The sequence below is a fragment of the Malus domestica genome, chromosome 01 (assembly GCF_042453785.1).
Source record: "Malus domestica chromosome 01, GDT2T_hap1".
Taxonomy (NCBI): Eukaryota; Viridiplantae; Streptophyta; class Magnoliopsida; order Rosales; family Rosaceae; genus Malus; species Malus domestica.
This window is the reverse complement of record NC_091661.1, coordinates 26,951,828-26,979,239: the sequence shown is the minus strand read 5'-3', so window position 1 is coordinate 26,979,239 and position 27,412 is coordinate 26,951,828. Positions and strand designations below refer to the sequence as shown.

At 39.5% G+C, this 27,412-nt stretch overlaps 1 protein-coding gene and 1 long non-coding RNA gene across 7 annotated transcripts; one reads left to right on the top strand and one right to left on the bottom strand.

Moving 5' to 3' along the window:
• Nucleotides 1-232: 232 nt before the first annotated feature.
• Nucleotides 233-1,759, top strand: LOC139194854 (uncharacterized). The gene is made up of 2 exons (XR_011579606.1): nucleotides 233-767; nucleotides 848-1,759. It is a non-coding gene; the product is annotated as an uncharacterized lncRNA (long non-coding RNA).
• On the bottom strand, nucleotides 1,646-25,798 carry LOC139194841 (uncharacterized). Of its 6 annotated transcripts, none has more exons than XR_011579603.1 (6): nucleotides 25,446-25,798; nucleotides 25,198-25,285; nucleotides 24,222-24,284; nucleotides 23,956-24,114; nucleotides 23,013-23,328; nucleotides 1,646-2,190 (listed from the first exon to the last, which is right to left on the bottom strand). XR_011579603.1 is itself a non-coding variant. In XM_070819773.1 (5 exons), the coding sequence occupies exons 1-4, from the start codon at nucleotides 25,499-25,501 to the stop codon at nucleotides 23,986-23,988; spliced, it is 336 nt and encodes a 111-aa protein (XP_070675874.1). In that variant the 5' UTR covers nucleotides 25,502-25,798; the 3' UTR covers nucleotides 22,959-23,328; nucleotides 23,956-23,985. The 6 variants fall into 6 exon arrangements, 3 of the variants coding, with proteins under 3 accessions (XP_070675874.1, XP_070675863.1, XP_070675876.1); XR_011579605.1 differs by having other exon boundaries at nucleotides 23,956-24,061; XM_070819773.1 differs by lacking the exon at nucleotides 1,646-2,190 and having other exon boundaries at nucleotides 22,959-23,328.
• Between the last annotated feature and the right edge of the window lie 1,614 nt (nucleotides 25,799-27,412).

Below are 27,412 nucleotides of genomic sequence, written 5' to 3'. Positions count from 1 at the left end.
CAATTATCTATTAGTTTATCACAAAAAATTGGAAGGAAATACATTGCATGATGGATTTAACTGATTTAAATTGATTATATAACAAGCTGGCAAACATTGTTAGTATAGAAAATATGTAGTAATTTTATTTTAATATTCTTTCTCTGTTGAATGTTGGTCCGTGTGACCCACTCCCTCGGTTCCTCTTTCTCGTGTAGTCATCAGTCAGACTCAAACACTCCATCTCTCTCTCCCTCTCTCTCTCTTTTGTAAAGTTTTTCTATCAATCATTTTAATATTTTATTTAATTTTCTACTCTTAATTCGTGTGCCTTGATCTTGGTTTTGTCATCCCTTTTTATATTTTTATTTACTTTTCTTTCTTTCTCCATACCATCTTTTCCTCTCCCCATTAAAACTCTCACTTTTATCACTCTCACTCTCTACCATCTTTTCCTCTTGCCGCCTCCAGAACCTTTCCTTCCAGTGCACAAAAGCACAACCCTAGTCTCCACTTCTCTTGTAGCCGATCCTCATTCCAGCTTCTCTCATCTCAAATCTTCGAGAATAAGTCCACCTTTCCTTCTGCTCCTCCCTCGTCGGCGCCATCTCTCTCTTTTCTCTCTGCACCGAGGGTCCGAGACCCACATACACACACGCACACCATCGCACCTGCTTCAGGAAGACACCCATCATCATCAGCAACCTCATCTTTCTCCCTCTCCTTTTAGTCTCTGCAACTCGGCGAACGCAGGAACTCCGGCGAGTTTCTTGAATTTCTTCGGTTAGGTAAGCTTCGGGTTTGCCTCTTTGTGTTCTAGATTGAAGCTTATATGTGAAATTTAAGTTCAAAATCGTGTTTTTGCAAGGTTTTTGGGACGAAATATGCTCGGGAATAGGCACACCCATCTCCGGCGAGGCCATGGGTGTCGACGAACTTTCCGTACACCTCCGACCGTTTCACGGAAAATGGAATTTATAAAAACATTCATCTCGTCTTCTATTTCATTTTCATACCTAGATCGGAGTCTAGGATGCTCTTTTACAGTCGCCCGGAGCTGTAGAAGCTCTGGGGTTCTTCTCCGATTAGCACAGTTCCAAAATATTGCGATAGTTTCGGAAATATCGTGATATAATCGATATTATCGATAATATTGCGATATTTTGACGAAAACCCGTTGGATACCTATTAAAATATCGGTAACGTGAAAAACCGATAATATCGGCGAAATATCGCCGATATTATCGGCATTTAAGACCTTGGATAAGACCCATATGATGGACTATTGAGGAAGACTTTGAACAAATCAAAGCTCCAGATTATGGTGTATGGAAAGGATCATCTTCGGATCGCTTCTACCAAATTCATCCAATCACCTAATTTGGATTCTTGAAATTTGATCAAACAGCTAAGGTTATTATAACTTTTAAATGAGCTCCCTGTTTGTAGTCGTTGAATCAAATTTCAAGGACCTGAATTGATTAATTGTGTAGATTTGGTGGATGGGATATGGAGAGGATCCCTTTCCATGGTGTGTGTGTGTATATATAAGAAAAATGATAACATTTTTTTTTAAATTTTCTCACACTTTTATTTAATTAATTATGCTTGTAATTTATGTTTGATTTATTCAATTCGATGCCCATAAATAAGTAGGAGTACAAGAGAAGCTAAAAATTGTTTATAAATTTCACATATGAGAACATTATTGAACTATATGAAGTTCCAAATAACTAGTAACATGATATTGAAATATAAAATTAGGGGTTTTCATTACAAATGGTCCTTGAAATTGCCCTACTCAACGGAGTTGGTGTTATCTTAGATGCGGGAGAGGATGCGGGAGAGTTAATCTATAATAACATCAGCTCCATCCTCCGTCAAATTTGTCCTACATTTTCTGAAACTGATATTGAAGTATATAAAATCTACAGCTTGCATATTAATTTTCTTAGAACTTTTGATTCGTAGCATTACAACTAGCATTTTCTTGCTTGTAGAATCTATTGGTGACATCTATGGTGACAGTCTCAACGTATCCATGTCCACAATCCACGGTGCACAATTCAGTTGAACCAGACAAAGCAATTCAAGAACCTAAAATTCATTCTGATTAAGTGCAAAATGAGGTGGAACCTATGGTAGGCGGCGATAGGGAGGAAGTTATGGCAGAGATAGAGCAAGCTGATATCGATGATGACAGTACTGCTTCTGGTTCATTGAGAAAGAGAGAGTGCGAGTGAACAAATTGGATATGAGTGCAAGAAAACTTTTTGCATAACTAGGTTAACATCAATGAAGCCTGAATTCTAACTGTACTAGCAACTTAGGACGAAGAACAAGAACATGACATGCATTGTTTTAGTTCCATATACATGACTAAGTCTCTTTGCCTATAAATACTAGGTCATTTTGAAATTGATATCACATCACTATCAGATCAGTGAGACTAAGTTAGACCTTTGACCAAATACTCTTCAACAGTAAAATTTCACATACTTTTCTATCACATTCAAATTCAAACATGATGATGAAAGTACTAGTATTTTTTATACTAACTGTTAGGTCTCAAGTTCCATCTAGTTGGAGACGACCATGCTGCAAGCGTAGATTTCATCAGAGCTCTTTGATGCGGTACTTGGTCCTAATGCGCCCACAGTACATGAATTTCCAGTGCTTTGTGAAGCATCGAGGGTGGAATATCAAGAACGCTTATTCCAAGTCATCCAGCTTTTCAACTATAACGAAGAGTTCATCACTGTGATAATTAATGTAGTGAATGTTTATGTAGAGGGATTCTTTGCTAACAACCAATATTGCCATTTAAGATGCGCTTTTTCAAATGGAAAGCTTACCGAGCTTTATTTCCCTACACTAAGGAGCTTAATTTTGGCAGTAGGTATGATGAACAAGAGTATGAGGAGAGAACAAAAAAGTTTAATCTTGAATTAGGACTTGTGCCGCTAAACGATGCCATTTCCCAATTGTGCCTTATGAACCGTGTTTCCTCTATAGCCGGATCACTTCTTTTGACCATTCTAATGATATCCAAAGCAGTAAGGCTTAGTGCAAAGAAGCGTCGTATCCCTTTTCACATAGACACGAGAACAACTTACGTACTGACTATTTCATCGATTGATGTCTAACAAAACTGAGGACGGCTGTCTCAAGAGATACATGGTGCATGACCATCTGGAACTTTCTGAAACCCCATTCAAATTAGAAATAGAGACTACCAGCATGTCGAAATGGGTAGCATCTATTCACCTAACTTTATTACATGTCTGGCCCTTTTTACTCCACGTAAAAATCCGTGATGCAGCCCAAATACTAATGAGGACTCCAAGCAGATGTGTCTGACACAAGTAACAGGATAGATGGCTGGTTTTGATGGCAAATGTCTTGAGGCAAAGGATAACTTAGCTTCCCTTATTTGTATTTGTCGCAATGCAATAACATGAAACCAAACCAACAATGGACCTTCCAAACGTATGGTGAAATAATGTGGAATGAGAGATATTCTATGAGCATCGGGTAGTAACATCGTCAATATTGTGTAATAGATCGTCGTACAAAACCAAAGGGCATCGGGTGAAATTATCTGTTGATGCACAAAATTAGTGAGAGGACTTTGGTACAACAGAAAGTGTCAAATTTGTGACATTCGCTAGATTGCTTCGGTCACTAATGTGAATAAGTATGTAAATGGATAGAGACAGGGAAGAAAACATAAGATGTACGTGGTTCACCCAGATTGGCTACGTCTACGGAGTAAATGAGTTCTCATAATTGTGAAGAGTTTACACTAGTATATAGGTTCAAGCTCTCCTTTAGTGAGTACTAATGAATGATTTAGTACAAATGGCATTAGGAAATGTTGTGGGAGAATGATCTCCTTTTATAGAAGAGAGTTTCTAGCTTTGTTCTGACATTGACATGTGTCGTGTTGTGATTGGCTTCTGATGTTGACACGTGTCGCACTATGATTGGCTTTTGATGTCGACATGTGTCGCGCTATGATTGGCCTCCTGGTTGGAGGGAAACTCTTCTGGGCCTTTGAAGGTATAACGTTGACTGGTGCTTGGTAGTTTCGGGATTGGTCAAGTATGATACAAACAGTGCTCCCCTAAGTTCCCGAGTGAGGGAAGCTCCTCGGTTGGGGACTTACAAGATCTAAGCTGCTGAGTAATCACGAAACTTCTAAATACCGAAGTGTGGTATCGTTTTCACTTGCCTTATTTGTCTCATAGATAGATGTGGCATCTTCTCTGGAAGTATTTTTCCTCCATCCAAGAGTGGTATCTTTAATCGGTGGAGATGCACAAGATAATGTATCAATTTCACTTGAAGCTTACTTGTAGTTTCATGCTTGGTCAAGCGTGATACAAATCATGTAGTAGGAGTCCCCCAAGTCATCAAGCTAGGAGATCTGCCAAAAGAGGTGACAGACAAGGTAAACAATCAGAGTTCCAAGCAATCAATCCTAGATTAGAAGTTTGATTTCGAGTTCTGGCTGATTGTTCTCATTCTCCTTATCTTGCAGGCAACAAGAAGGATAAAGAGAAGAAAAAGGAGAAGAAATGATATGAGATATTTTTGCTTTTGAAGAAGTAACTTTCTACATGCTTATTCTTGAACTGGGCTGGAGGGTTTTCTGGTTTTCTCCAGAGTATAAGGCCAACTCAAGAATTTGAGGTCAAAACAAGTCCATCAAATCTAGAGTACGTTTGACCCTGATGATATGGGATACCTTTGTTGTTGACAAAGTAGTGGATGTGGCATGGCGAGGCTTTGCTCTTTAGCGACGGTGTCAACAAAAGGTTGTTGAAGCTTCTCGAGCTATTCGGATAGGGCAACGATGTCAAGCTTGGATTTGACTTAGACTTTTCAGTCTGTATTATACGATTCTGCAGGGGGTGTCGTGCTATAGTGATATGTTCCAGCTCATCGTTGAACCTTCTGCTTCAATCTTTTGCATCACATAAGTGGTGCACAACCTTTGCCTTTGAATGGTCATTCAGAGTACTACTTCTCAGCGACTCATCCATGCTTGGCAGCTTCAGTGTAAAGAGCCAATATTGTATCAACTGTTCTAAGGTATTTGCTGAAAGAATTCGCGACCTTGACAATAGTTGAGGATGAGTACTTGAGAGCAATGCTAGGTGAGTAACCAGGCAAAGGTTCCGGGCAATCAGGTCTAGATCAAAAGTTTGATTTCAGGTTCCGACTTATTGCTTTCTTTCTCCTTGTCTTGTAGGTAAGAGTAAGGGCAAAAGAAAAGACAGGGAAAAAGCATGATATGAGATACTCTTGCTTTGGTGTAGCTTGTTTGCAGAGGTATTATCGGGGGGGGGGGGAAAAAGAAGCTGAGTATTTCGAGAGACTCTGCTGAGAGTACCCTCTCGGATGTGAAGAAAAGTTGAGCATTTTTTTTATTTGTAGGTCTGCATGGCTGTGAATGATAGAGGTCGACATATATAGGAATTGTCTCAACAGCGAGTAGTAACGATGTTCCTTTACCCTTCTCGGTCATAGCAATATAGTAGGAGCTGCAAGATTCACATGTTTTAACTTTGTTAGAACACTTTGAAAAAATGGTCTCTGGTAACTAGAAAGCTGATGTTGTGTGTGAAGATTGCAGACAAATTTTATCCAAGGAAATCTGGCTTTCGAAGTTCAAAGAGCGGTGCCTCTTCGGTTTTCAAACAAGCAATCCTGTTGGGGATCTGGCTCTTGAGATTCGGAGAGCATTGTCTCTTCGATTTTTGAACAAGCAATCCTATTGGAGATTTGGCTCTTAAGATTTAGAGAGTGGTGCCTTTTCGATTTTTTAGAAATCAATCCTGTTGTGAGTTTGGCTTTCGAGATTTAGAGAGCGGTGCCTCTTCGATTTTTGAGAAAGCAATCCTGTTGGGAGTCTGGCTCTCGAGATTCGGAGAGCGGTGCCTTTTTGATTTTTGAGCAAGTAATCCTGTTGGGAATCTGGCTCTCAAGATTCGGAGAGCGGTGCCTCTTCGATTTTTGAGCAAGCAATCCTGTTGGGAGTGTTTTCTCGAATGTGAGTAAATGTTGGGCATTTTTGCCAGTTTGCCTTACCATGAAGCACGGAGGTTGACATACATAGAGACTTTCCAGTTATCAAGCAGTGGTGATGTTCCTTTACCCTTGTGGGTAATAGCAAGGTTCTAAAAAACGCTAGGCGCTAGTCAGGCGGTGGGATGGCGCCTAGCGCCTAGGTGGCTAGTCGGGATCAAGGCGGGCGCCTAGGCGGCCTAGGCGGATTTAGGTAAATTTCTTATATCTTATATGAATTAATTAAACTTACTATATTAGATGTAAATCATTATTGAATAATATGTTATTTCTAATAGAAGAACATACATATGTGAATGTTTTATGTACATATATAATATGCTTGCCTAGGAAAAAAATAAAATATTATCTAAATAATTTATATAACATTTATATACATATAATATAGATACCCTAAACTTTTAAAATATAAAAAACCCACATAAGTGGGTGGTTTTCATGATAAAAGTTAAAACCATCTGATGACCCTTATAATATATAACTGTTAAAAAATATCAAAAGCTCATGGGGTGGTGTTCATGATTACAACCATCTGATAGCCCTTCAAAGAGTACCTGTCCACCTTACCTCTTTCACATCACCCAATATTATAGACCCAGTAATACTAATCACTAGCTTTTAACCTTACCTCTTTCACGCAACCCCAACCCCAAGCATTCCTATTCGTTTCCTCTGCTTTGTCATTTTAGAACCTTAAAATTGGTTCTTGTAGTCTCTCTCTCTCTCTCTCACTCTCTTCCCTCATCTTCTTCTTCGCTCTTTTAGAACCTCCAAATTGGTTCTAGTAGTCTCTCTCTCTCTCTCTCTCTCTCTCTCTTCCCTCATCTTCTTCTTCGCCCTTTCAGACCACCATAAATATTCGACTTCTCTTCTAGCAAACAGAGAGGTAGACGGCGACGTCGGCGAGACTCGGGGAGACAAGAAGGTTGTGAGTCTCGCGACTGAACTTTCTTTTCCAGGCCGCCCAAACCGCCCAGCGTCCGCCGAGCTCGCCTAGCCCGCCCAGGTGGCCGCCTTACACCGCTTAATGTCCTTGCCGATTTAGTGAACGATTTCGAGTTAATCGGGGCGGAGCACCGCCGCCTAGCGCCTAGGCGGCCGCCTAGACCGTGTTTTAGAACACTAGGTAATAGTAGGGTAGTTGGACCTTCAAAATTTATGTGTCTAAACTTTGTCAGAGATCTTTGGCAAAGTTATTTGTGGTACTCGAGAAGCTAATGTTGCATGTGGAGATTTTACTTAGGAAAATCCGTTTCTCGAAATCCGAAGAGTGGTGCCTCTTCGATTTTTGAGCCAATGGCCCTGTTGCCCTTTCTTTTATAGGGGCACCAATTGTGTGCAAGAAGTACGTTCAGAGAGTTATTGCTTGTAGGAATTTTCCCCTTATTTTTGTACTTCAGAGATTTATTGGACCTCATTTCTCCTTCATCATTTCTGAAAATGTATGGCCCATCCGACCGTCATTTTGATTTGAACTTTGGTGAAGAGGCAGCCATGCCCCCATAAGACAACATATGACGCCCATTCTTTTATCCCATACTAGTCCTTTTACCGTTAAGAACTCTGTGATGAAGAATGATATGACCGCTGAGGTGGTGGCTAGGAACTTTCTCATTCCTAAAGATAATAGACTACTTTCCAAACGATCTGATGTGTTAGCTGTTAAGGATTCTCTGGCTCTCAGTGTTCAGTGTGCAGGTTCTGTGTCTAATATGGCCCAACGCTTATTTGCTCGAACCCGCCAAGTTGAATCATTGACGGCTAAAGTGATAAGTCTCAAACAGGAGATCAGAGGGCTCAAACATGAGAATAAACAGTTGCACAGGCTCGCACATGACTATGCTACAAACATGAAGATGAAGCTTGACCAGCTGCAGGAATCTGATGGTCAGATTTTACTTGATCATTAGAGGTTTGTGGGTTTGTTCCAAAGGCATTTATTGCCTTCGTCTTCTGGGGTTGTACCGCGTAATGAAGCTCCAAATGATCAACCTTCGGTGCCTCATCTTTCTCGTGTTTTGCCTAGTACCGAGGCTCCGAATGATCATCCTCGGGTGCCTCATCTTTCTGGGGCTTTGCCGACTGCTGAGACTTTTTCTGAGCAACCTTTGTGAATGTTCCCTCTTGTTTTTTTATTTTGATTCATGTATATGTACATATTTGTAACTTTCGGAGATATCAATAAATAAGCTTTGCTTCATTACAACGTATTGTGTTAAATACACCAAGGCCTCCTTCACTAAGCAAGCTCTTTGAATTTTTTCTTTTGTTGAAGCTTGTATGTTGAAACTTTGTGAGTGAAGCGTGTAAGTTGAGGTAGTGCTCCCTTAATTTCCCGAGTGAGGAAAACTTCTCAGTTGGAGACTTGAAAGATCCAAGTCACTAAATAGTCGTGAACCTTCCAAGTATCGATGTGTAGTAGCATATGGTAAGAGTCCCCCAAGTTTCCGGTCGAGGGAGTTAACGAAAGAGGTGTCTTGTTACTAGCCAAGTTTCCAAAATAACAAAACTTCACAATTTTCCTTTCTAAGTGGTAACACAAAACTCCTCATTCATATATATATTTGTTATGAAAGTTGTTAGGCCCAAACAAGAGGATGCCTAGACCTTTTTTTTTTTTTTTTAATTTTTAAATTTTCAAATTTTTGAAAAAAAAATATATATATATATTTTAAGCTTTATAAGTGAAGCTTTGTAGGTGAAGCTTTGAGGTTGAAGTTTTGTTGGGTACCATGAATTGATTTTGCTTCACACTATCTTCATCAAGAGTGTGTGAAGCTTTTGACATTTGTAGTTGAAGCTTTGATGTTGAAGCTTTGTAGGTGAAGCTTTTATGTTGAAGCTTTTGTAGGTGAAACTTTGGAGTTGAAGCTTTGCAGGTGAAGCTTTTGTGTTGAAGCTTTGTAGGTGAAGCTTTTATGTTGAAACTTTTGTAGGTGAAGCTTTGGAGTTGAAGCTTTGTAGGTGAAACTTTTGTAGGTAAAGCTTTTGTGTTGAAGCTTTGTAGGTGAAGCTTTGGAGTTGAAGCTTTTGTAGGTGAAGCTTTGGAGTTGAAGCTTTGTAGGTGAAGTTTTTGAGTTGAAGCTTTGTAGGTGAAGCTTTGAAGTTGAAGCTTTGTAGGTGAAGCTTTTGTGTTGAAGCTTTGTAGGTGGAGCTTTGTAGGTGAAGCTTTGGAGTTGAAGCTTTTGTAGGTGAAGCTTTTGTGTTGAAGCTTTGTAGGTGAAACTTTTGTATTGAAGCTTTGTAGGTGAAGCTTTGAAGTTGAAACTTTTGTAGGTGAAGCTTTTGAGTTGAAGCTTCACCTATAAAAGCTTCAATTTCAAAGCTTCACCTACAAAAGCTTCACTTACAAAGCTTCAACACAAAAGCTTCACCTACAAAGCTTCAACACAAAAGCTTCAACTCCAAAGCTTCACCTACAAAGCTTAAACACCAAAGCTTCAACCTCAAAAGCTTCACCTACAAAGCTTCAACTCCAAAGCTTCACCTACAAAGCTTCAACACAAAAGCTTGACCTACAAAGCTTCACCTACAAAGCTTCAACTCCAAAGCTTCACCTACAAAGCTTCAACACAAAAGCTTCACCTATAAAGCTTCAACTCCAAAGTTTTACCTACAAAAGCTTTAACTCAAAAACTTCACCTACAAAGTTTCAACTCCAAAACTTTACCTATAAAAGCTTCAACTCCAAACTTTCACCTACAAAACTTCAACACAAACCTACAAAGTTTCACCTACAAAAACTTCAACTCTAAAGTTTCAACTACAAAGCTTCAATACAAAAGCTTCACCTACAAAGCTTCAACACAAAAGCTTCACCTACAAAGTTTTAACACCAAAGCTTCACCTACAAAAGCTTCAACTCCAAAGCTTCACCTACAAAAGCTTCAACTCCAAAGCTTCACCTACAAAGCTTCAACACAAAAGCTTCACCTACAAAGCTTCAACTCCAAAGCTTCAACACAAAAGCTTCACCTACAAAAGCTTCAACTCCAAAGCTTCACCTACAAAAGCTTCAACTCCAAAGCTTCACCTACAAAGCTTCAACACAAAAGCTTCACCTACAAAGCTTCAACACCAAAGCTTTAACTACAAATGCCAAAAGCTTAACACACTCTTAATCAAGATAGTGTGAAGCAAAATCAGTTCATGGTACCCAACAAAGCTTCAACCTCAAAGCTTCACCTACAAAGCTTCACCTATAAAGCTTTAAAAATATATATATATTTTCAGAAATTCAAAAATTCGGAAATACAATATTAACACAACATTAACTATAATATTGCCTGATGCCTAGGGCTGGAAAAAAAATCCCAGAAATCCCAAACCAAACAGAAAAAATTCCGATCCCAAACTAAAATTCCTGAAAATTTCGGGATATAATCCCAAACCAAACCGAAAGTTTCGGTATGGGATTCGATTTTGCATTTCATTTTTTCGATATTCCCATACCGAACCAAAATATATATATATATATATTATTTTTTAATTAAAAGAAAATTATTTGAACCGTTCATTGTTTTACATTTAATATGTGCTGTTGATTTGTTTTAGGTCTGATCTCATTACTTCACTTCACTTCACTTCACTTCCGTCTCCATTTGTTCTATCGAACTAGAATCGAAGCAGAAGCGCTGCGCAGCCCCTGTCCGGTTGTCCCTACCTGAGCCTCCCTTACCGATGCCTCATCTCCAACCCTTGAGCCTCCCTCACCACACCATACTATCGTCCCTGCTTTGTAAATGAAGTTTTCGAAGCTGGAGCTTTTGTAAATGAAGTTTTCAAAGCTGGAGTTGTATAAATGAAGCTTTCGAAGCTAGAACTATGTAAATGAAGCTTTCGAAGCTGGAGCTATGTAAATGAAGCTTTCGAAACTGATTGACATGAGTGATGCTCATGAATGTTTATGTTGATTGACATAAGTGATGTCATGGATGTTGACATAGGTGATGCTCATGAATGTTTATATATGATTGACATGAGTGATGCTTATGTATAATTTTGGAGTACTGGACGTATTTTTGATCACCTGGTTGGTGATAATAGCAGCAGGCTGCCGAATAATTTTGGAGTACTAGACGTACTTTTGATCACCTGGTTGGTGATAATAGAAGGTGAACCTTAAGTGGAAGGATGAAGGTTGGAGTTTGAAGCCATAGGGCCTGGCTCTTTGGGGCATATAGGCCTTCGCCATCCACATAACATTCCAGCCCACTACTTTGGGCTTGCCGACATTTTGCTCCTTTTTTTTTTTTTGGCATGCTGCCTTCTTTCTTTATTTATGATTACCCTCTGTTGGGGTTATACAGATGTCTCCAAAAGATAAGAAAAGTAAATCACATCATTAAAAAAAAAAAAAAAACTGCTGGGACTTAGCAACAGCGAGATTTCTCACTTCATCAACCATACTGAGGCCATTTACTTCACATAGTGGGATAGCATGTGCAGCTGGCAGTTGCGGAATAAAAACTTATCTTTTTAGATAATGGAGTGGGCATCTTCTTTGGTGGTCGACAAAAGCTATCATCAAGTATACCAACTTGACTATTTGTTTGAAAAACATATCTCATCTTTCTTATTTTTTTCTGATCTCACTTTTTGTTTTTACTTTTGCTTCTTCTTTGGCTAGTTCTCTCCCTTTTCTTTTCCTAGCGCTTCATGGTCATGTCCCACCACAAATGCATGTTGTCCACCAAAGTGATCAAGGAGGCCAACAAGGTCGTTGACGAGGTGGAGAATGGAGTAGAAGGTAGGGTTGAGAAGGGCGTCGGTGTCGTCATAGCCTCTCATGTCTGGAGCAACAACATGGTAGCCATGCTTAGCCAAGAAACCGATCTGGTGGCGCCACGAATACCATATTTTCCGGGAAGTCATGGAGGATAAACCCCAGACATAACTTTTCGTGTATTAAGCAGAAAGAAAACAATTTGGGAAAAGAGAAGCACCGTGCAAGCTCTATAAGTACTGGTCTTCTCTCATAAATCCCCGCAGCGGGCTGGCCCATCCCTTGCTGATGATGCAGACCCACTTGAGATCAATCTTTGTCAGCCGCACCTTGGGCAACGCTTCCGCCTCTAGAGCCTTAGCAGCTCTTTGGCTTTCCAGCACCACGAGATCGACCAGGGCCCCGCCGTCGGGGTCGATGAAGGAGCTATTGATAACAATGGATTGATGAATATAGTTCAAAAGAACCTCCACCATGAAATTAACCAACGGCCGGCAAGCGACATATGTGCAAGCATTGTCCACGCAAACGCAAACGCCTTTAGGCAGAGATCTGAGCTTCCTGCTGTACAAATACCCCAAAACGATGAGGAGCGCATCCAGTCCGATGTCATATTCCTTGGCGAGCTCCTTCAATTCAAACCGAGGAGCTGCAACCGACGACGACAGCGTCGCTGTTGATGATCCTCTGTCATTCGTCGAGAACACGTTCTTGAAAAACTCGCTCCTCGCAGACAGAACGCAGCTGTGGACGGGAAGACCCCTCCGATTTTCTGCATCAACATTTGGCGCCGTTTGTGGGAAACGACACGAAAAGCTATGTCGGTTCTCTTTCATTTTTTCATCTTACCACCATGAAACATCACCACAATATCCACCGTGAATCTGCAGAAACCAAGAAACAAACACCTGCACAGTCACTGCAAAACTAAAAAAACTTGATCTCTCTCTTTTAGTCTCATCTCTCAGCTCATCCAGCTAGCTTTAATTTGTTTTTTTTTTCTCTCTTTGGAGTTTTCCTAAGTCCAAAAAAGCTTGGACGCTAACCATGTTTCAGATCACCGCCCCCACAACCAACTCATTAACTCCATCACTCGACTCAATTCTCGTCTTCCCAACAGTGAACATGGGTGACAATCACTTAGTTAGCAACAGCCACTCCAACAGCAGTAACATCTCCTGCATTGCAGTACCCCACAACCGTCCCCCTCTTGACATTTCCGCCTTGCTCGCTTCTCTGATAACCTAGAATCGATTGTCGACTTCACAGACTTTGACTATTTCCCCAATGTCAAGATCGTCGTCAACGCCAACCGGGAAGTTCCTGTTCACCACTGCGTTCTGTCTACGAGGAGCGAGTTTTTCAAGAACGTGTTCTCGGTGAAGGACAGAGGATCATCAGCAGCGGCGGCGTCGTCGTCGGTTGCGGCTCCTCGGTTTGAATTGAAGGAGCTCGCTAAGGAATACGACTGGATGCGCTCCTCGCTGTTTTGGGGTATTTGTACTGCGGGAAGCTCAGGTGTCTGCCCAAAGGTGTTTGCGTCTGCATGGACAACGCTTGCGCACACGTCGCTTGTCGGCCGGTGGTTGATTTCACGGTGGAGGTTCTTTTAAACTATATTCATCAATCCGCTGTCATCAAGAGCTCCCTCACCGACCCCGACGGTAGGGCCCCTGGTCGATCTCGTGGTGCCGGAGAGCCAAAGAGCTACTAAGACTCTGGAGGTGGAAGCGCTGCCCATGGTGCGGCTGACAAAGATTGATCTTGAGTGGGTCCGCGTCATTAGCAAGGGGTGGGCTAGCCCGTTACGGGGATTTATGAGAGAATACCAGTACTTGCAAAGCTTGCATGGTGCTTCTCTTTTCTCAAATTGTTTTCTTTCTGCTTAATACACGAAAAGTTATGTATGGGGCTTCTCCTCCATGGCTTCCCGGAAAATATGGTATTCGTGGCGCCACCAGATCGGTTTCTTGGCTAAGCATGGCTACCATGTTGTTGCTCCTGACATGAGAGGTTATGGCGACACCGATGCCCCTCTCAACCCTACCTCCTACTCCATTCTCCACCTCGTCGATGACCTTGTTGGCCTCTTTGATCACTTTGGTGGACAGCAGACATTTGTGGTGGGACATGACCATGGAGCGCTAGGAAAAGAAAAGGGAGAGAACCAGCCAAAGAAGAAGCAAAAGCAGAAAGCAAAAGTAAAAAAAAAAAAGTGAGATCAGAAAAAAATAAGAAAGAGGATATATGCTTTTCAAACAAAGAGTCAAGTTGGTATAATTGATGATGACTTTTGTCAACCACCAAAGAAAATGCCCACTCCATTATCTAAAAAGATAAGTTTTTATTCCGCAACTGTCAGCTGCACATGTTATCCCACTATGTGAAGTAAATGGCCTCAGTGTGGCTGATGAAGTGAGAAATCTCGCTGTTGCCAAGTCCCATCAGTTTTTTTTTTTTTTAATGATGTAATTTACTTTTCTTATCTTTTGGAGACATCTGTATAACCTCACCAGAGGGTAATCATAAATAAAGAAAGAAGGCAGCATGCCAAAAAAAAAAAGCAAAATGTCGGCAAGTCCAAAATAGTTGGCTGGAATGTTATGTGGAGGGCGAAGGCCCATATGCCCCAAAGAGCCAAGGTCTATAGCTTCAAACTCCAACGTACATCCATCCACTTAAGGTTCACCCTCTATTATCACCAATCAAGTGATCAAAAGTACGTCCAGTACTCCAAAATTATTCAGCAGTCTGCCGCTATTATCATCAACCAGGTGATCAAAAGTACGTCCAGTACACCAAAATTATACATGAGCATCACTCATGTCAATCATACATAAACATTTATGAGCATCACTCATGTCAATCATACATAAACATTCATGAGCATCACTCATGTCAACATTTATGAGCATCATTAATGTCAACATTCATGAGCATCACTCATGTCAACATCCATAAGCATCACTCATGTCAACATCCATGAGCATCACTCATGTCAATCAATATAAACATTCATGAGCATCACTCATGTCAACATCCATGAGCATCACTTATGTCAATCAACATAAACATTCATGAGCATCACTCATGTCAATCAGCTTCGAAAGCTTCATTTACAGAGCTTTAGCTTCGAAAGCTTCATTTACAAAGCTCTTACTTCAAAGCTTCATTTACAAAAGCTTCAGCTTCAAAGCTTCACTTTCAAAGCCTCACCTATAAAACCTCACTTTCAAAGCTTCACCTACAAAGCTTCAGTGCATGGTATACAAATACCACCTCCGAACAATCGCCACTTTAGCCCATACATAGATTGAATTTGAAGTCTCTAGCCAACAGACTATATTTACTGAAGACTTGGGAGACTACACTATGTACCATATATTAGGCTTTCGCAACTGGGCCTTATGAAAAATACTTGGGGGACTTAGCCCATTATTTATGTACTGAGGAGCGAACCCTTATTTTATAAAAGGGACTCCCTCATCTTCATTAGAGATAAACTCTAGCCCATCATTTATGTATTGAAAAGTGAGCCCTTATTCTATAAAGGGACTCCTTCACCATCATTAGAGAGCATCGCCGTCTGCTGAGCAACCGCCTCGCCGCGAGCACCACTCCTAACCTATCACTTATGTATTAAGGAGCGAGCCCTTATTCTATAAAAGGTACTCTCTCACTATCATTATAGAGCATCACTGCCTGCTGAGCAACCGCCTCGCCGCGAGCATCAACTCTATCCTATCATTTATGTATTGAGGAGCGATCCCTTATTCTATAAAAAGGACTCCCTCACCTTCAACGCCACAAGCCGAGCCAATCAAGGCAACATAAGCCACAAGCCGAGCAGCCTCACAACATGTGCTACTTCTAGTTAAGCATCATTTCACATTGAGCACTGTCTCATATCGAGTATCAGTTCTAGACGACATCTAGTTATTTCGGCCCATAAATGGACTGAATTTCAAGTCTCCAGCCAAAAGACTCTCTTAACTGAAGACTTGGGGGACTACTATTTGTACCATATTTAGGGCCTTCGTATTTAGACCTCGTATAAATACTCAGGGGACTCAAATGTAATTATGTAATAAATGAAGGGGCAAATGTGTAATAAGTGAGGAGCCCTTATTCTATAAAAGGACTTCTCACTCTCCTCATTAGAGGAGGTCAAGGTTTAGGCCATGGGAAGAGAGAAAACATCGTAAAGAGGGCAAACACAAAAAATAGGCTAGAGAGCACACTGCCTCTAGCCTTATTGTATATTCACCATTCATAGTGAAACAATATCAACATCAGTGTGGACGTAGCCCAAACATTGGGGTGAACCACAATACATCTTGTGTTCTTTACTTTCTTGCAGATTCATGGTCGGATTTATGTTGTTCTAAGACCCCTCTGGTTTTGTGCATCAACAAATGTGTTTTTTACTTGGTTTTTTGTTGCATTTATTTTTGTGTTCTGAATTTAAGGAAGATAACCTTATACCTGAATGATTTGAGGAGCTGATGCTGGTTCTGGGAAGTGAGTATGTGTGTGTGTGTGTCTGTCTGTCTGTTTGTAAAGGTTGCACCGACAGACAACTTAACATGCCTCAATAATCTGCTAGTCTTACCATTCGATATATCAATATCAATGTCTGTACATTATGTTGGCTTCTTTCGTATGCTTATTTGGCTTCTTTTGACATCTACATTATGTTGTTATATGTTATTTCCTTTGTGTTGTTTTCGATAAGCTGCAGTTTGGAAAACTTGTGTCGTATTTTGATCACCGTGTTGGATTTCCAATGGACACATGAAATGCGTAGTTAGATGTTGTAGTAGCTAAAACTAATCCAAATCATAAAATGGTAGTTGTGGCTAACATGGTTTTTCTGATCAGGATTCATTTAAATCAGAGGATTTAAGTAGAGTTCGATAGCCTGATGATGATTTTGATGTTCTAATCGAGTGTAAAGACGTCTACAAATTGTTTGGCGAGAAGCATATATTAAGAGGTGTGAGCTTCAAGGTGAATCTAGTTCATTTGATATTTAGTTGTTTTAAAAATTTATGTGCATTCTTAACTGTCGGTACTAAAAATTTATTTACATATTTTAGATTTTCATTCACGGCTAATAGACTTGTAATACTAAGACATGATATGTGTCCTTTATTTTTGCAGTATTCTAGACAAGCATTATAAATATTTAAGGATCGATTGCACCGTGTTTTACCGGGTTGTTGATTTGAGGATTGAGGTAACTGTTGCTTTCTTTTTATTGCAAGTTTTTCGAATATCTGTTTCACTGTTTGGTAGAGATGTTGGGCTGGTGTTTATATTGATTCTATGTTGAATTTGCTTTGATCTAGACTAGACAACAGTTGGAAATATTTTAATATTTTATTTATTGATTGGAATGTAGATATTTGTTGAACTGTGGTTGTGATATATTAATGTGCATTGTTATTTTATTTGTTAGGATGGATGGGTCTAGTAGCCAATCTAGTACACCTATGGTCTCGGTATTAGGAAAACAAAAACAAACCCAACCTAGTGGTACCCTTCAACTAGGCACGCCCTCACCTCAAGATTATTTGCATAATGATTATTATGAAGATTGTTGGGATGATGATCCAGATATGGAGGAGGATATTGCATTAGAACAAATAGAAGAAGAGGGGGAAGATAGGGAAGAGAAAATAGAAGAAGTAGTGAGACAATGGGAGGGTCCTCATCGAAAAAAGGGTAATAGGAGAAAGGGTCCAAGTCCGGTGTGGAATGATGCTAAGAGGGTAACGATCACCGATAACAATGGGGAGAAATCTTTCATGGACGAATGCAAGCATTGCAAACTCTTAGTACTGGCACACCTTATAACTCATGGGACAACGGGAATTCTTAATCATTTGAGGAAATGCCCGGGTTATAGTCTCTTTAAGAAAGTGGATCCGAACCAACCTACATTGACACAAGCGAAGATGGGAGGTCCGGTTGTCACTCACACTTTCAATCAAAAAAGACTTGATAGGAGATGTGTGAGGTGGATTATAATAATGGAGATGCCTTTTAGAGTGGTTGATCAAGAGGACGATTGAGATTTTATTCGTGACTTGAATCCAAAGTACAAACTTCCTAATAGGCATAAGGTGACAGCGGCGGTTTTGGAGTTGTATGTTGAAGAGAAGACAAAAATAAAAAGTATGATTGAGGGGTTGAGAGTGAGTATTACAACCGACACTTGGACCTCGATTCAAATGATAAACTACATGGTCATCATAGCCCAGTTTTTGGACACTAATTGGGGGTTGCATAAGAGGATCTTAAACTTTGTCCAAGTTACTTCTCATAAGGGTGATGATATTGGAAGATGTCTAAATGTTTGCTTGAATGATTGGGGCATAGACAAGGTGTTTAGTATTACCGTTGACAATGCTAGTGCAAATGACACCGCTATTGTATACATGAAAAAAAGACTCAAATCAAATGGTAGTCTTTTACTTGACGGGGCTCACTTGCACATGAGGTGCGCTTGTCACATCCTCAATTTGATAGTTAAGGATGGAATGACGGAGCTTAGTTGTGGGATTGATGCCATAAGAAATTGTGTGAAGTTTATACACTCATCTTCGGCAATGTTGGAGTATTTTAGGGAATATTGTGTCTTGTTGAGATTTGATAGGATGTCAAGTATCCCTTTTGATGTTGTCACAAGGTGGAATGCCATGTATGAAATGCTTAATAGTGCTTTCAAGTTTAAAGAAGTGTTCTCTAAGATGGTTTTTAAGTGTGACTCTTTTATTGCTTACTTTAAAGATGAGGTCTCGAAAGAGGTTGATGGGGTGACAAGAAAGGCCAAGTGGGTGGGTCTTCCGGAGGTGGATGATTGGGAAAGGTCGATGAGTTTTGCTCACTTTCTTAAAAAGTTTTATGATGCCACCTTGACATTAAGTGAAACCCTTACTCCAACATCACACTTAATACTTAGCACGATGATTGCCTTGCAAGTTGAGATACAAGAATAAATTTCAAACGCCTGTAATGCCACTTTGCAAAGTATGGCTACCTCAATGAAGCTCAAGTTTGACAAATATTGGGGTCACATTGAAAACGTTTATCCTATTCTTTTTGTAGCCCAAGTACTCGACCCGAGGTACAAATTTGATATGTTGGAGATAAATCTAGAAGAGCTCGGCTATGGATGGGACAAAATAAGGGAGGAGAAAGTAAGGGTTAAAGGCTATGTAACCAAGTTGTATAATGCATATAAAGAGGGAGTGGTCCTTAGTAGTAGTAGTCTAGCAGTACTAATAGTAGTGCTACCTCAAATGTGGAGCAAAGATCAAGTGTTGTACTAGATGATGTGAGGGGTGTGATCGTAGATATTGATGTAGCTTCAAGGATGGCAAAGAAGATCCAACGAAAGAGAGCGGAGGCACAACAAAATGAGATAGTCAATGAAGTGGATATGTACTTCAATGATCCACATCAAAGCCTAACATATGAGGGTTTCAATCTTTTGGATTGGTGGAAAGGAAATTGTGCTTAATATCCAACTCTTAGTAAAGTTGCTAAGGATGTATTGGCCCTTCCTAGTAGCACCGTTGCTAGTGAGAATGTATTTAGTCTTGGTGGGAGAGTTGTTAATCCTTTTAGAACTTTCTTAACACCTAAAACGGTTGAGGCATTAGTGTGTACTAGTGATTGGCTTAGAGGAAAGGAATTTTGTTTCTACAAGGAGCCTACACTTGACGAATTCAATTTCTACCAAGAGCTTGAACGCTTAGAAAGAAGTAAGTAAACAATTTAATTCCCTCTTTTATTTTCTTAGTATTTATTATCTATTAGACTATAATTCAATGTAAATGATTTGTGGTTTATTGTTTTAGGCACGGCTAATTTGGGAGGTGAGGAGAATACAACACACGAAAATGAAATGCCACCTCCACTTCCTTGACCACCTCAAGTTCAAGTTCAAGTTCAACAACGTCAAAATCAATCACTACCTCCATGACCATCCATTGTAAGGGGAAAGGCTCAACCATCAACATTAAGGGGAAGAGCACAAGTACCAACAAGAAGGGAGCAACCACAAGCATCAACAAGATCTAGGGGCCGAAGAGGCCAACAATCTTCATAAACTTTAAGCTTTGCTTTTTGGTTTTTGGTTTGTAACTTAATTATTGAAACTTTGGCTCGTATTTCTTTTGGGTTTGTTACTTTATTTATTTTAAAACCTTGGCTTGTAACTAATTTTTTTGCTTTTGGATTTGTTACTTAGTTTATTTTTATTGCATGCATTTGTAGTAGAAATTGAATAGGCAGATTTATGCTATTCTATTGTCATTGTGCACATATTTGTGCTATTGTCATTGTGCACACTGCACAGATTGGGCAGATTGGCACACTGCACATTGCACAAATTTGTGTTATGGTTTTATTCGTTGAGAACTCCATGTCAGTTCATGTTTTAGTTAGTTAACAAAATTTCTCCTTAAAAAACAAAAACAAAGAAAAGATTTGTGTCTGTACTGTTATATGTTCAACAGATTGGCAGCCTAAAAGCATACTATATCAAAATTTAGTCCAAAAGCCCAAAACTATTTTGGGATTCTTGATTTGTCCCGAAATCCCGAAACTATTTCGGGATTCCCGAAAATTGGGATTGCAGAAAATTTGGTTTGGGATCGGAATTGAAATTCGGATTCTCGAAAATTTCGGTTTGGGAATCGGGACAAGGGTTTCGGTATGGGATCATATACCGAACCACCCCTACTGATGCCCATATAATATCTATCCTTAAACACTAATCACCCCATTCGTTTGGAAAGTTCACTATTGGTTGATTTCCGTGTTAGTGCACCGTGACAAATACAAATAGGAGAAGTTGAGTTATCACTTGCCTTAAGACATTTGCCATCATAACCAACAACCCGTCCTATGACTTGTGTTAGTAAGAAATAATATTATGGAGTTAGTAAGAATAACGCGCGCAGCGTGCAAATTTTTTTATACCAGAAATAGCATGCATATTGTCATTTCATCAAGTCTTGGTAGGCCTGAAGTTATTTGAAAATGCATGCTACATACATGTTAATGTATGCAAGGGAAAACACCCAAGGTATTCATTGACATTCATCGGGTTTTGGTAGGCCTGAAGTCGGTTGGAGAGCAAGTATGAAGCCAACTCTAATCTTCAAAAGGGCAACACTCAAGGTATCCATGAACATTCACCGAAGTTCGGTGGGTCAACACTTAAGGTATTTATGGACGTTCATCGAAGTTCGGAAGGCCCGCTGACCCCCCTTGCCATGGATCCGCCAGTGTCGCAAATTTATGTGAAGTAATAAGACCATTCATATAATAAGGTTAGCGAAATGGGTGCTACAAATTTTGAATTCTGGGTATCCCTATTTCTAATACGAACGGGATTTTGGAAGGTTCTAAAAGGTCTTGCACCATGTATCTCTCATGGCAACCGCCCATATTTTTTATTTATTTTTTGACATCAACCAACTGTAAAGTCAGTATGTAAGTTGTTCTTATGCCTATGTGGGAAGCCACATGGCACTCTATTGCAATGAGCCTTACCACTTCAAATATCATTAGAATGATCAAAAGAAGTGTCTGGCTATAGTGGAAACACGTTCCACAAATCGCAATTGGAAAATGGCATTGTGTAGTGGCACACGTCCCAATTAAAGATTAAGCCTTTCTGTTCACGCCTCATACTCTATTTTATCATATTTGCCACTTCATTAAGCTTTAAGCTCTTCACTATAGGAAAATAAAGCTCGGTAAGCATTTGCATTTGAAAAAGTGTCTCTGAAGTCGAGATACTGGTTCTCATCGAAGAATCCCACCATGTAAACATTCACTACATGAATTATCACAGTGACGAACTCTTCGTTGTAGTTAAAAAGATGGACTTAGAAGAAATGTTCTCGATACTCCACCCTCGACGCATCATTGAAAATTCATGTACTATATGTGGGTGCATTAGAGCGCTCTGATGAAATCTGTGTAAGTTGCAGTCTGTAGCACGACCATCTCTAGCTACAACACAGTTGTCTCCAACTAGAGGGAAGTTGAGACCCTAGTAACATTTAGTATTAAAAAATACTAGTGTTGAAACCAAACTCGTGCATATCCGTAGACGGAGGTGAGATCCAGTCATAATCGTAATTGTCCATGATATCTGGCAAAAGGAGAATGAGGTTGATTAGGGAAGGTGTGGTTGAATCCGAGAAGACTGCCTACATATATCTGAGGAGGAGAATTAAACCATTGGTGTAGTTCTAAGGAAGAATAATGTGATGTGTGCAAATCGTGAACCATCCTTAACGAATAGCCTATAAGTGGGCGTTAAGGAGATGAGTCTTTGTTAGGCATAGAGAGAACATTTGTGTAGTGGTCTTGTAGTGAAGATGAAGAATCCTTAGTTGTGAGTGATTAGAGAATCCAAAAAAGTTTCCAGATCCAGAGAAGAGTTTTTTTATAAATACTTAGGCTAGAGTATTTATAGAGATCTTGAGAATCTTTGTAGGGAGAGTAATCCCAAAATATCTAGGAGAGAATTTTGGATAAGATGTCAAATTGTGCTAGAATTATGATCATGTTGCTTAATCCCCAAAATATCCTATTTGACTTGAATTAGGGTTTCTTTACTTGTGTGACACGAAGATCTTATGAGCATTAGGGTTTCTTTACTTGGGTGACAAGTAGATCTTATGACTATGCCTAGCATGTCGGACTACATTACATGGCTTATGGGCATTATGGTTCTTCTTGCCACCCGAGAGCTACGTGTCATAGTCCTAGAAAATTATGGTCCCACAATTAGCACTTTCATCATCATGTTTGAATTTGAATGTAGTAGAAAAGTACGTGAATTTGATTATCCACTAGCTTGGTGAAGAAGATTTGATCAAGGGCCTAATTTAGTCCTAACATGCACTGATTTGGTCTTTTCTTGAGGAAAGTAAAGCCAGATGAGTGATGTGTATTCAATTTGAAAATTGCCTAGTATTTATAGGCAAAGAGACTTGGTCATGTATATGGAAACTAAAACCATGCATGTCAGCTTTTTGTTCTTGGAAAACCATGTTGGATATACGTCAACAATCCGTGATATAATTATATATGCTAACAAATAATAAATGCTAATAGAGAAATTAACAGATTATGAACAAACAAAAATATAAAACAGACAACTTGAAGATCGAGGCTTACGTACCGCAATGTCCTTGAAACAAAAATTTCGTCCCTACTCAATGCTTGTAGTTTTACAGACGTCTGCTTCACCAGGATTCAATGATCTAAGTTAGAATTCCAGCACAGGAAAACTAGACTTCTGGCGAATTTGTTTGTGGTGCTCTCAGTATGCTTGGTATATGAGGATTGATGATTTTCAGCGTATTGAATGATATGCAGATGCACGTATTTATAGTGAGCATATGTATGTTCGCAACAGACAAGTTTTTGGGAGGCGACTGTTCAACGTAAAGGGTGTGTTGCTCCATCCGTTTCTCAGATACGCTCTCAGACTTCATCTGAAAAGATAAGTCTTTTCATAAAAAAATGATTTAATTAAATTCAAAATTAATTAAAAATTTTAATTTTCAGAGCCCAAGAGCCACAAGGCCCATCTTTTGATAATTAATTATATATATTAATTAATTAATTAATTATTACACCCTAAAGCCCAACCACAAGGATGAGCCCAATTTTATTCTCCAAGATTCATCACTCCAATCACTTTCTATAAATGACAAAGCCTTATAAAATGAGGAAACATTGTGGTGGTGAGCAATGTGGGACAATGAAATTCTACTCAAAATTTCCAGCGAACCATACATGGAATGTTCTTGGAAAATCATGAATATCATGTTATTGTTCTTGGAAAACCATCATGTTCTCGTTCTTGGTCCTAATTTGACAGGATAGTTGGAATTCAGGGACTTCAATATTGATGCTAATCTAGTTAAGCAAAATGTTGTCTTGCACTCATATCCGATTTGCTCATGCGCGTCTAGGTTAGTCACTATAATTGTATGCTTCCTAAGTTGCAAAAATTCATTCATATTTTTTCTTTTGTAAAACCTGCTATTTGAATTTGTTGACGAAAGAGATAACCCAAGATTTGGATTCAGTAACAAAAAGTTATTGGGCAAACTCACTATTTGAATCGTCCAACTTCACTCGTTCCTTCACCGTAGCACGAACGGGTTTGTCGTGAAAACCCATTTCACGCATCGCATCGATGGCTGCGTCCATTTAGGTGTCCTGCAAATACCAAGTGAGAGTGCAAAATCTGAGAAAACAGCTCCTAAAAATCTCTGAATAAAAACAAGAAGGAAATCAAATGTGAGAAAACAAAACTTGTAGAAGAAAAAATTGCGGGAAAAGGCGAGAAAGTGTGAGAAAATGAAAGTAAAGGCTGAACCTTTTTGCCTCGTACTCTTGGAACCATTGTTGGAGCTCCTCCGCCGAATCTGAAGGCACAAATCTGTTTTGTTGCAAAAGATTGCGTGGATGTAAAGTGTATACGAGCTCAAATAAGACTCATATGATGGACTATTGAGAAGGACTTTGAACAAATCAAAGCTCTAGATTATAGTATGTAGGCCTTTTATTCAAAAGGATCTCCATTTTTTGGTAAATGCAACCAGCCTCGAATCTAAGACCTCCTATAACCATATAGTTATCGTACTAAGTGTTTAACTAAGCAAAGTGCGTGAGGGTTTTGGGTTTTGTTTGAAATGTGAAATGGGTTTTGCATTAGGACAGTGAATCCATGGTCATTTATTGAAGATAGTTTTCATACGCTCTTGATGTAACAACTTCTTGAAAAAAGTAGAAGGAGAAGATGTTGTAGGATAAGTTGATTGCTTTTGTTTTTGTGTGCTGAACTTGCTTCCCATTAGGTGGAATCTCATGGATCTTCTTCATCTAGCTCTCGGCCTCCAAGGGAAACGTCTCCCATACTGCGGTTGGAGATAGAGTTAGAGACAGTTAGTGGCCGTGCATTAGCGAGAAGAAGTGAGCCCTAACTCCATTTCTAACTGCTGCAGTATGGAAGACGCCCTCTGCTTGCCGTCTGAGAGATAGATGAAGATGATCCCGAGATCCCCAACCAATGGAGAAACAACGAGTTCAGCATACAAAAACTACAAGAAGAAGAAGCAGCAGCAATCAGCTTATTCTAATTTCAACAGCATCTTATGCTTCTGCTTTGTCAAGCAGTTGTTCAATCAAAAGCATATAACAAGCTCTTCTATAAATCGCCATATTCACTGTCGTATTATTTCCCTTATCAACATGAAAGTAATATCCTGTTCACATTTCTAACAAAACCCCAAATCCTAAAGCGATTTCCTATGAGAAAATAATGAAAACACATATAAACAAAATAAACCAACCTTCAGTAATTTCTTCACCGCACCACGGAGGAGTTTCTTGTCAAAGCCCGTTTCACGGTTCGCATCAATGCTGCGTCCATTCGGGACCCTGCAAATACCAAGTGAAAACGCAAAACGTAAGAAAATAGCTCCACCAAAACTCCTTTTTTTTTTTTTTCCCCCTTCTGAAAAAGGGTAAAAAACAAGAAGGAAATTAAATGAGAAAACTAAACTTGTGGAGAAAACACGAGCGAGAAAGTGCAGGATACCCGAATGGACGCAGCCATTGATGCGACCCGTTTTGAGTCGAGGTCGTGGAAGCCATTGTTGGAGCTCCGTCGCTCCACAAGTACCCAAATCTGCTGCTGTGATGATTCTACTTGAAATGGAAAAAATGGGAAGGAACTTGAGGGGTGTATGAGGTGAGAACAATAACTCTGAGTCTGCAAATTGTAGGTGGAAGACCTACTTATTACCAAAAATCACCCCCATTAATTAATATTTTTTTAATTTTCCATGCAAGTCTCCTTCTTCCGCGTAAGCTACCTAAAACCCTAATCAATCAACCCTGCACAAGTCATCCTGCACAAGTCATTCTTTTGAATGCAGAGGGCGCAGCGCCATCTTTACACGCTACCTACTCTTAAAAGATATAGGAGGAGGATTGTCTGCCCTCCAAGTTCCGTGCCTTCCCATGCCTTTCTGATTGTGTGGTCACGGTTAAACTACGTTAATATTTTATATTATTATTCATTTTTATCTTATTATCTCTATAAAAAAATAATATAAAATATTAACGTGGCTTAACCGTGACCACACAAAACAGGAGGGCATTGAAGGACACCGAAACTTGGAGGGCAGACAATCCTCCTCCAAAGATATAACCTCATTTAAACCTTCTGATCTACCACACCATTTGTATTAATTCCTTATTACTACTATTACTATTATTCGCCTAATCGAATAAATGGTTCGCACTCATAAGGTAGCCCATGTGGTAAAAGAATTCAGATTAAAACTCCTGTAGTATAAGTCTGTTAGAATTTATGCACAAAATTAAAACTTATGTCATTCTTTTGTTAATAGCTTGCACGTGAGCCTTACGTGTAAGGTTAAAATGGTCATTTCATCGTTTCCATTTCATTCCTTTCATTGTTGATCTCCTTTCATGAAACGATGAACGGTCGTTCCATTTCATCACTTTCAAACTCGCCATTTAAACAGCTCCATAAACGACGACGGCAAATCGCTGTTGCCGGAGAAGATGAGGTAAGGCCCAAGTGCAGGCTACGAACAGAGGAAATGACAGAAGTCCACATGGGTTTAAATCCAACTTTTTTTTACCATAGTTGTTATCTTCGGAATGCCTTATGCTCAGGAAACATTTATCCGATTAGGCCTTAATAAAAAACTGTTTGTATAAATTCCTTATTATAACCACTATTATTATTATTTAGGGACCAACATGGCACTCCAAGCACGACTGCAGTGGTATTTGCAAAATATAACATGCATGGCCGATCGAGTTCATCACCCCCAGAACTAAACTGGAGAGGTTTTTAGATTTTTTATTTTTTTTGGTAAATTTGGCTTCAAATTAAGTCCGTTCCACTCCAGCATTGTTATCATGGGAAGAGATTTTGAGGAGAATTTATTTATAAACAAGAAAAATACAATATGTCAGGGGGACATGAGGCCAAACCCATACCATTAAAGAATTCATAACAACAATTCAAAACCTCTTTCAGCAAAACCTATAACAAGGAAGCTTAAAAAAAGGTTGTGAGAATAAGTAAAATACAATATGTCGGGGGGGGAGGGGGGGGGGACATGAGGCCAAACCCATACCATTAAAGAATTCATAACAACAATTCAAAACCTCTTTCAGCAAAACAACAAGAAAGCTTAAAAAAAGGTTGTGAAAATAAGTAGCTGCAACACAAGGAGGGCATGAATCCCACTAATGAACACCGGGGTGATCAACACCATAATTGGCCAAACAATCAACAACTTGATTACCCTCTCTAAATTTTTCGGATTAAACATGTAATGATGTATGCCTTTTAAATTTTTTATTAAACATTCTCGTACAGTTTAGGTGTCACGTTAACTTTATAAGGCTAATTAATGAAAAACTGTTTGAGACATGATTCGTTATATAAGGCTAATTAACCATGCAAACCTTTGCAGCTCAAACAAGTAAAAATGTTTAACATTACACTGCAAGTGAATCACG

Coding starts and splice junctions, on each gene's coding strand:
- LOC139194841 (XM_070819773.1), bottom strand. CDS start 25,501: ATGGCTTCCACGACCTCGACTCAAAACGGGTCGCATCAATGGCTGCGT. Junction 25,286..25,445: donor CAATGGCTGCGTCCATTCGG/GTATCCTGCACT, acceptor TGGTATTTGCAG/GGTCCCGAATGGACGCAGCA. Junction 24,285..25,197: donor CGGTGAAGAAATTACTGAAG/GTTGGTTTATTT, acceptor GCAACAAAACAG/ATTTGTGCCTTCAGATTCGG.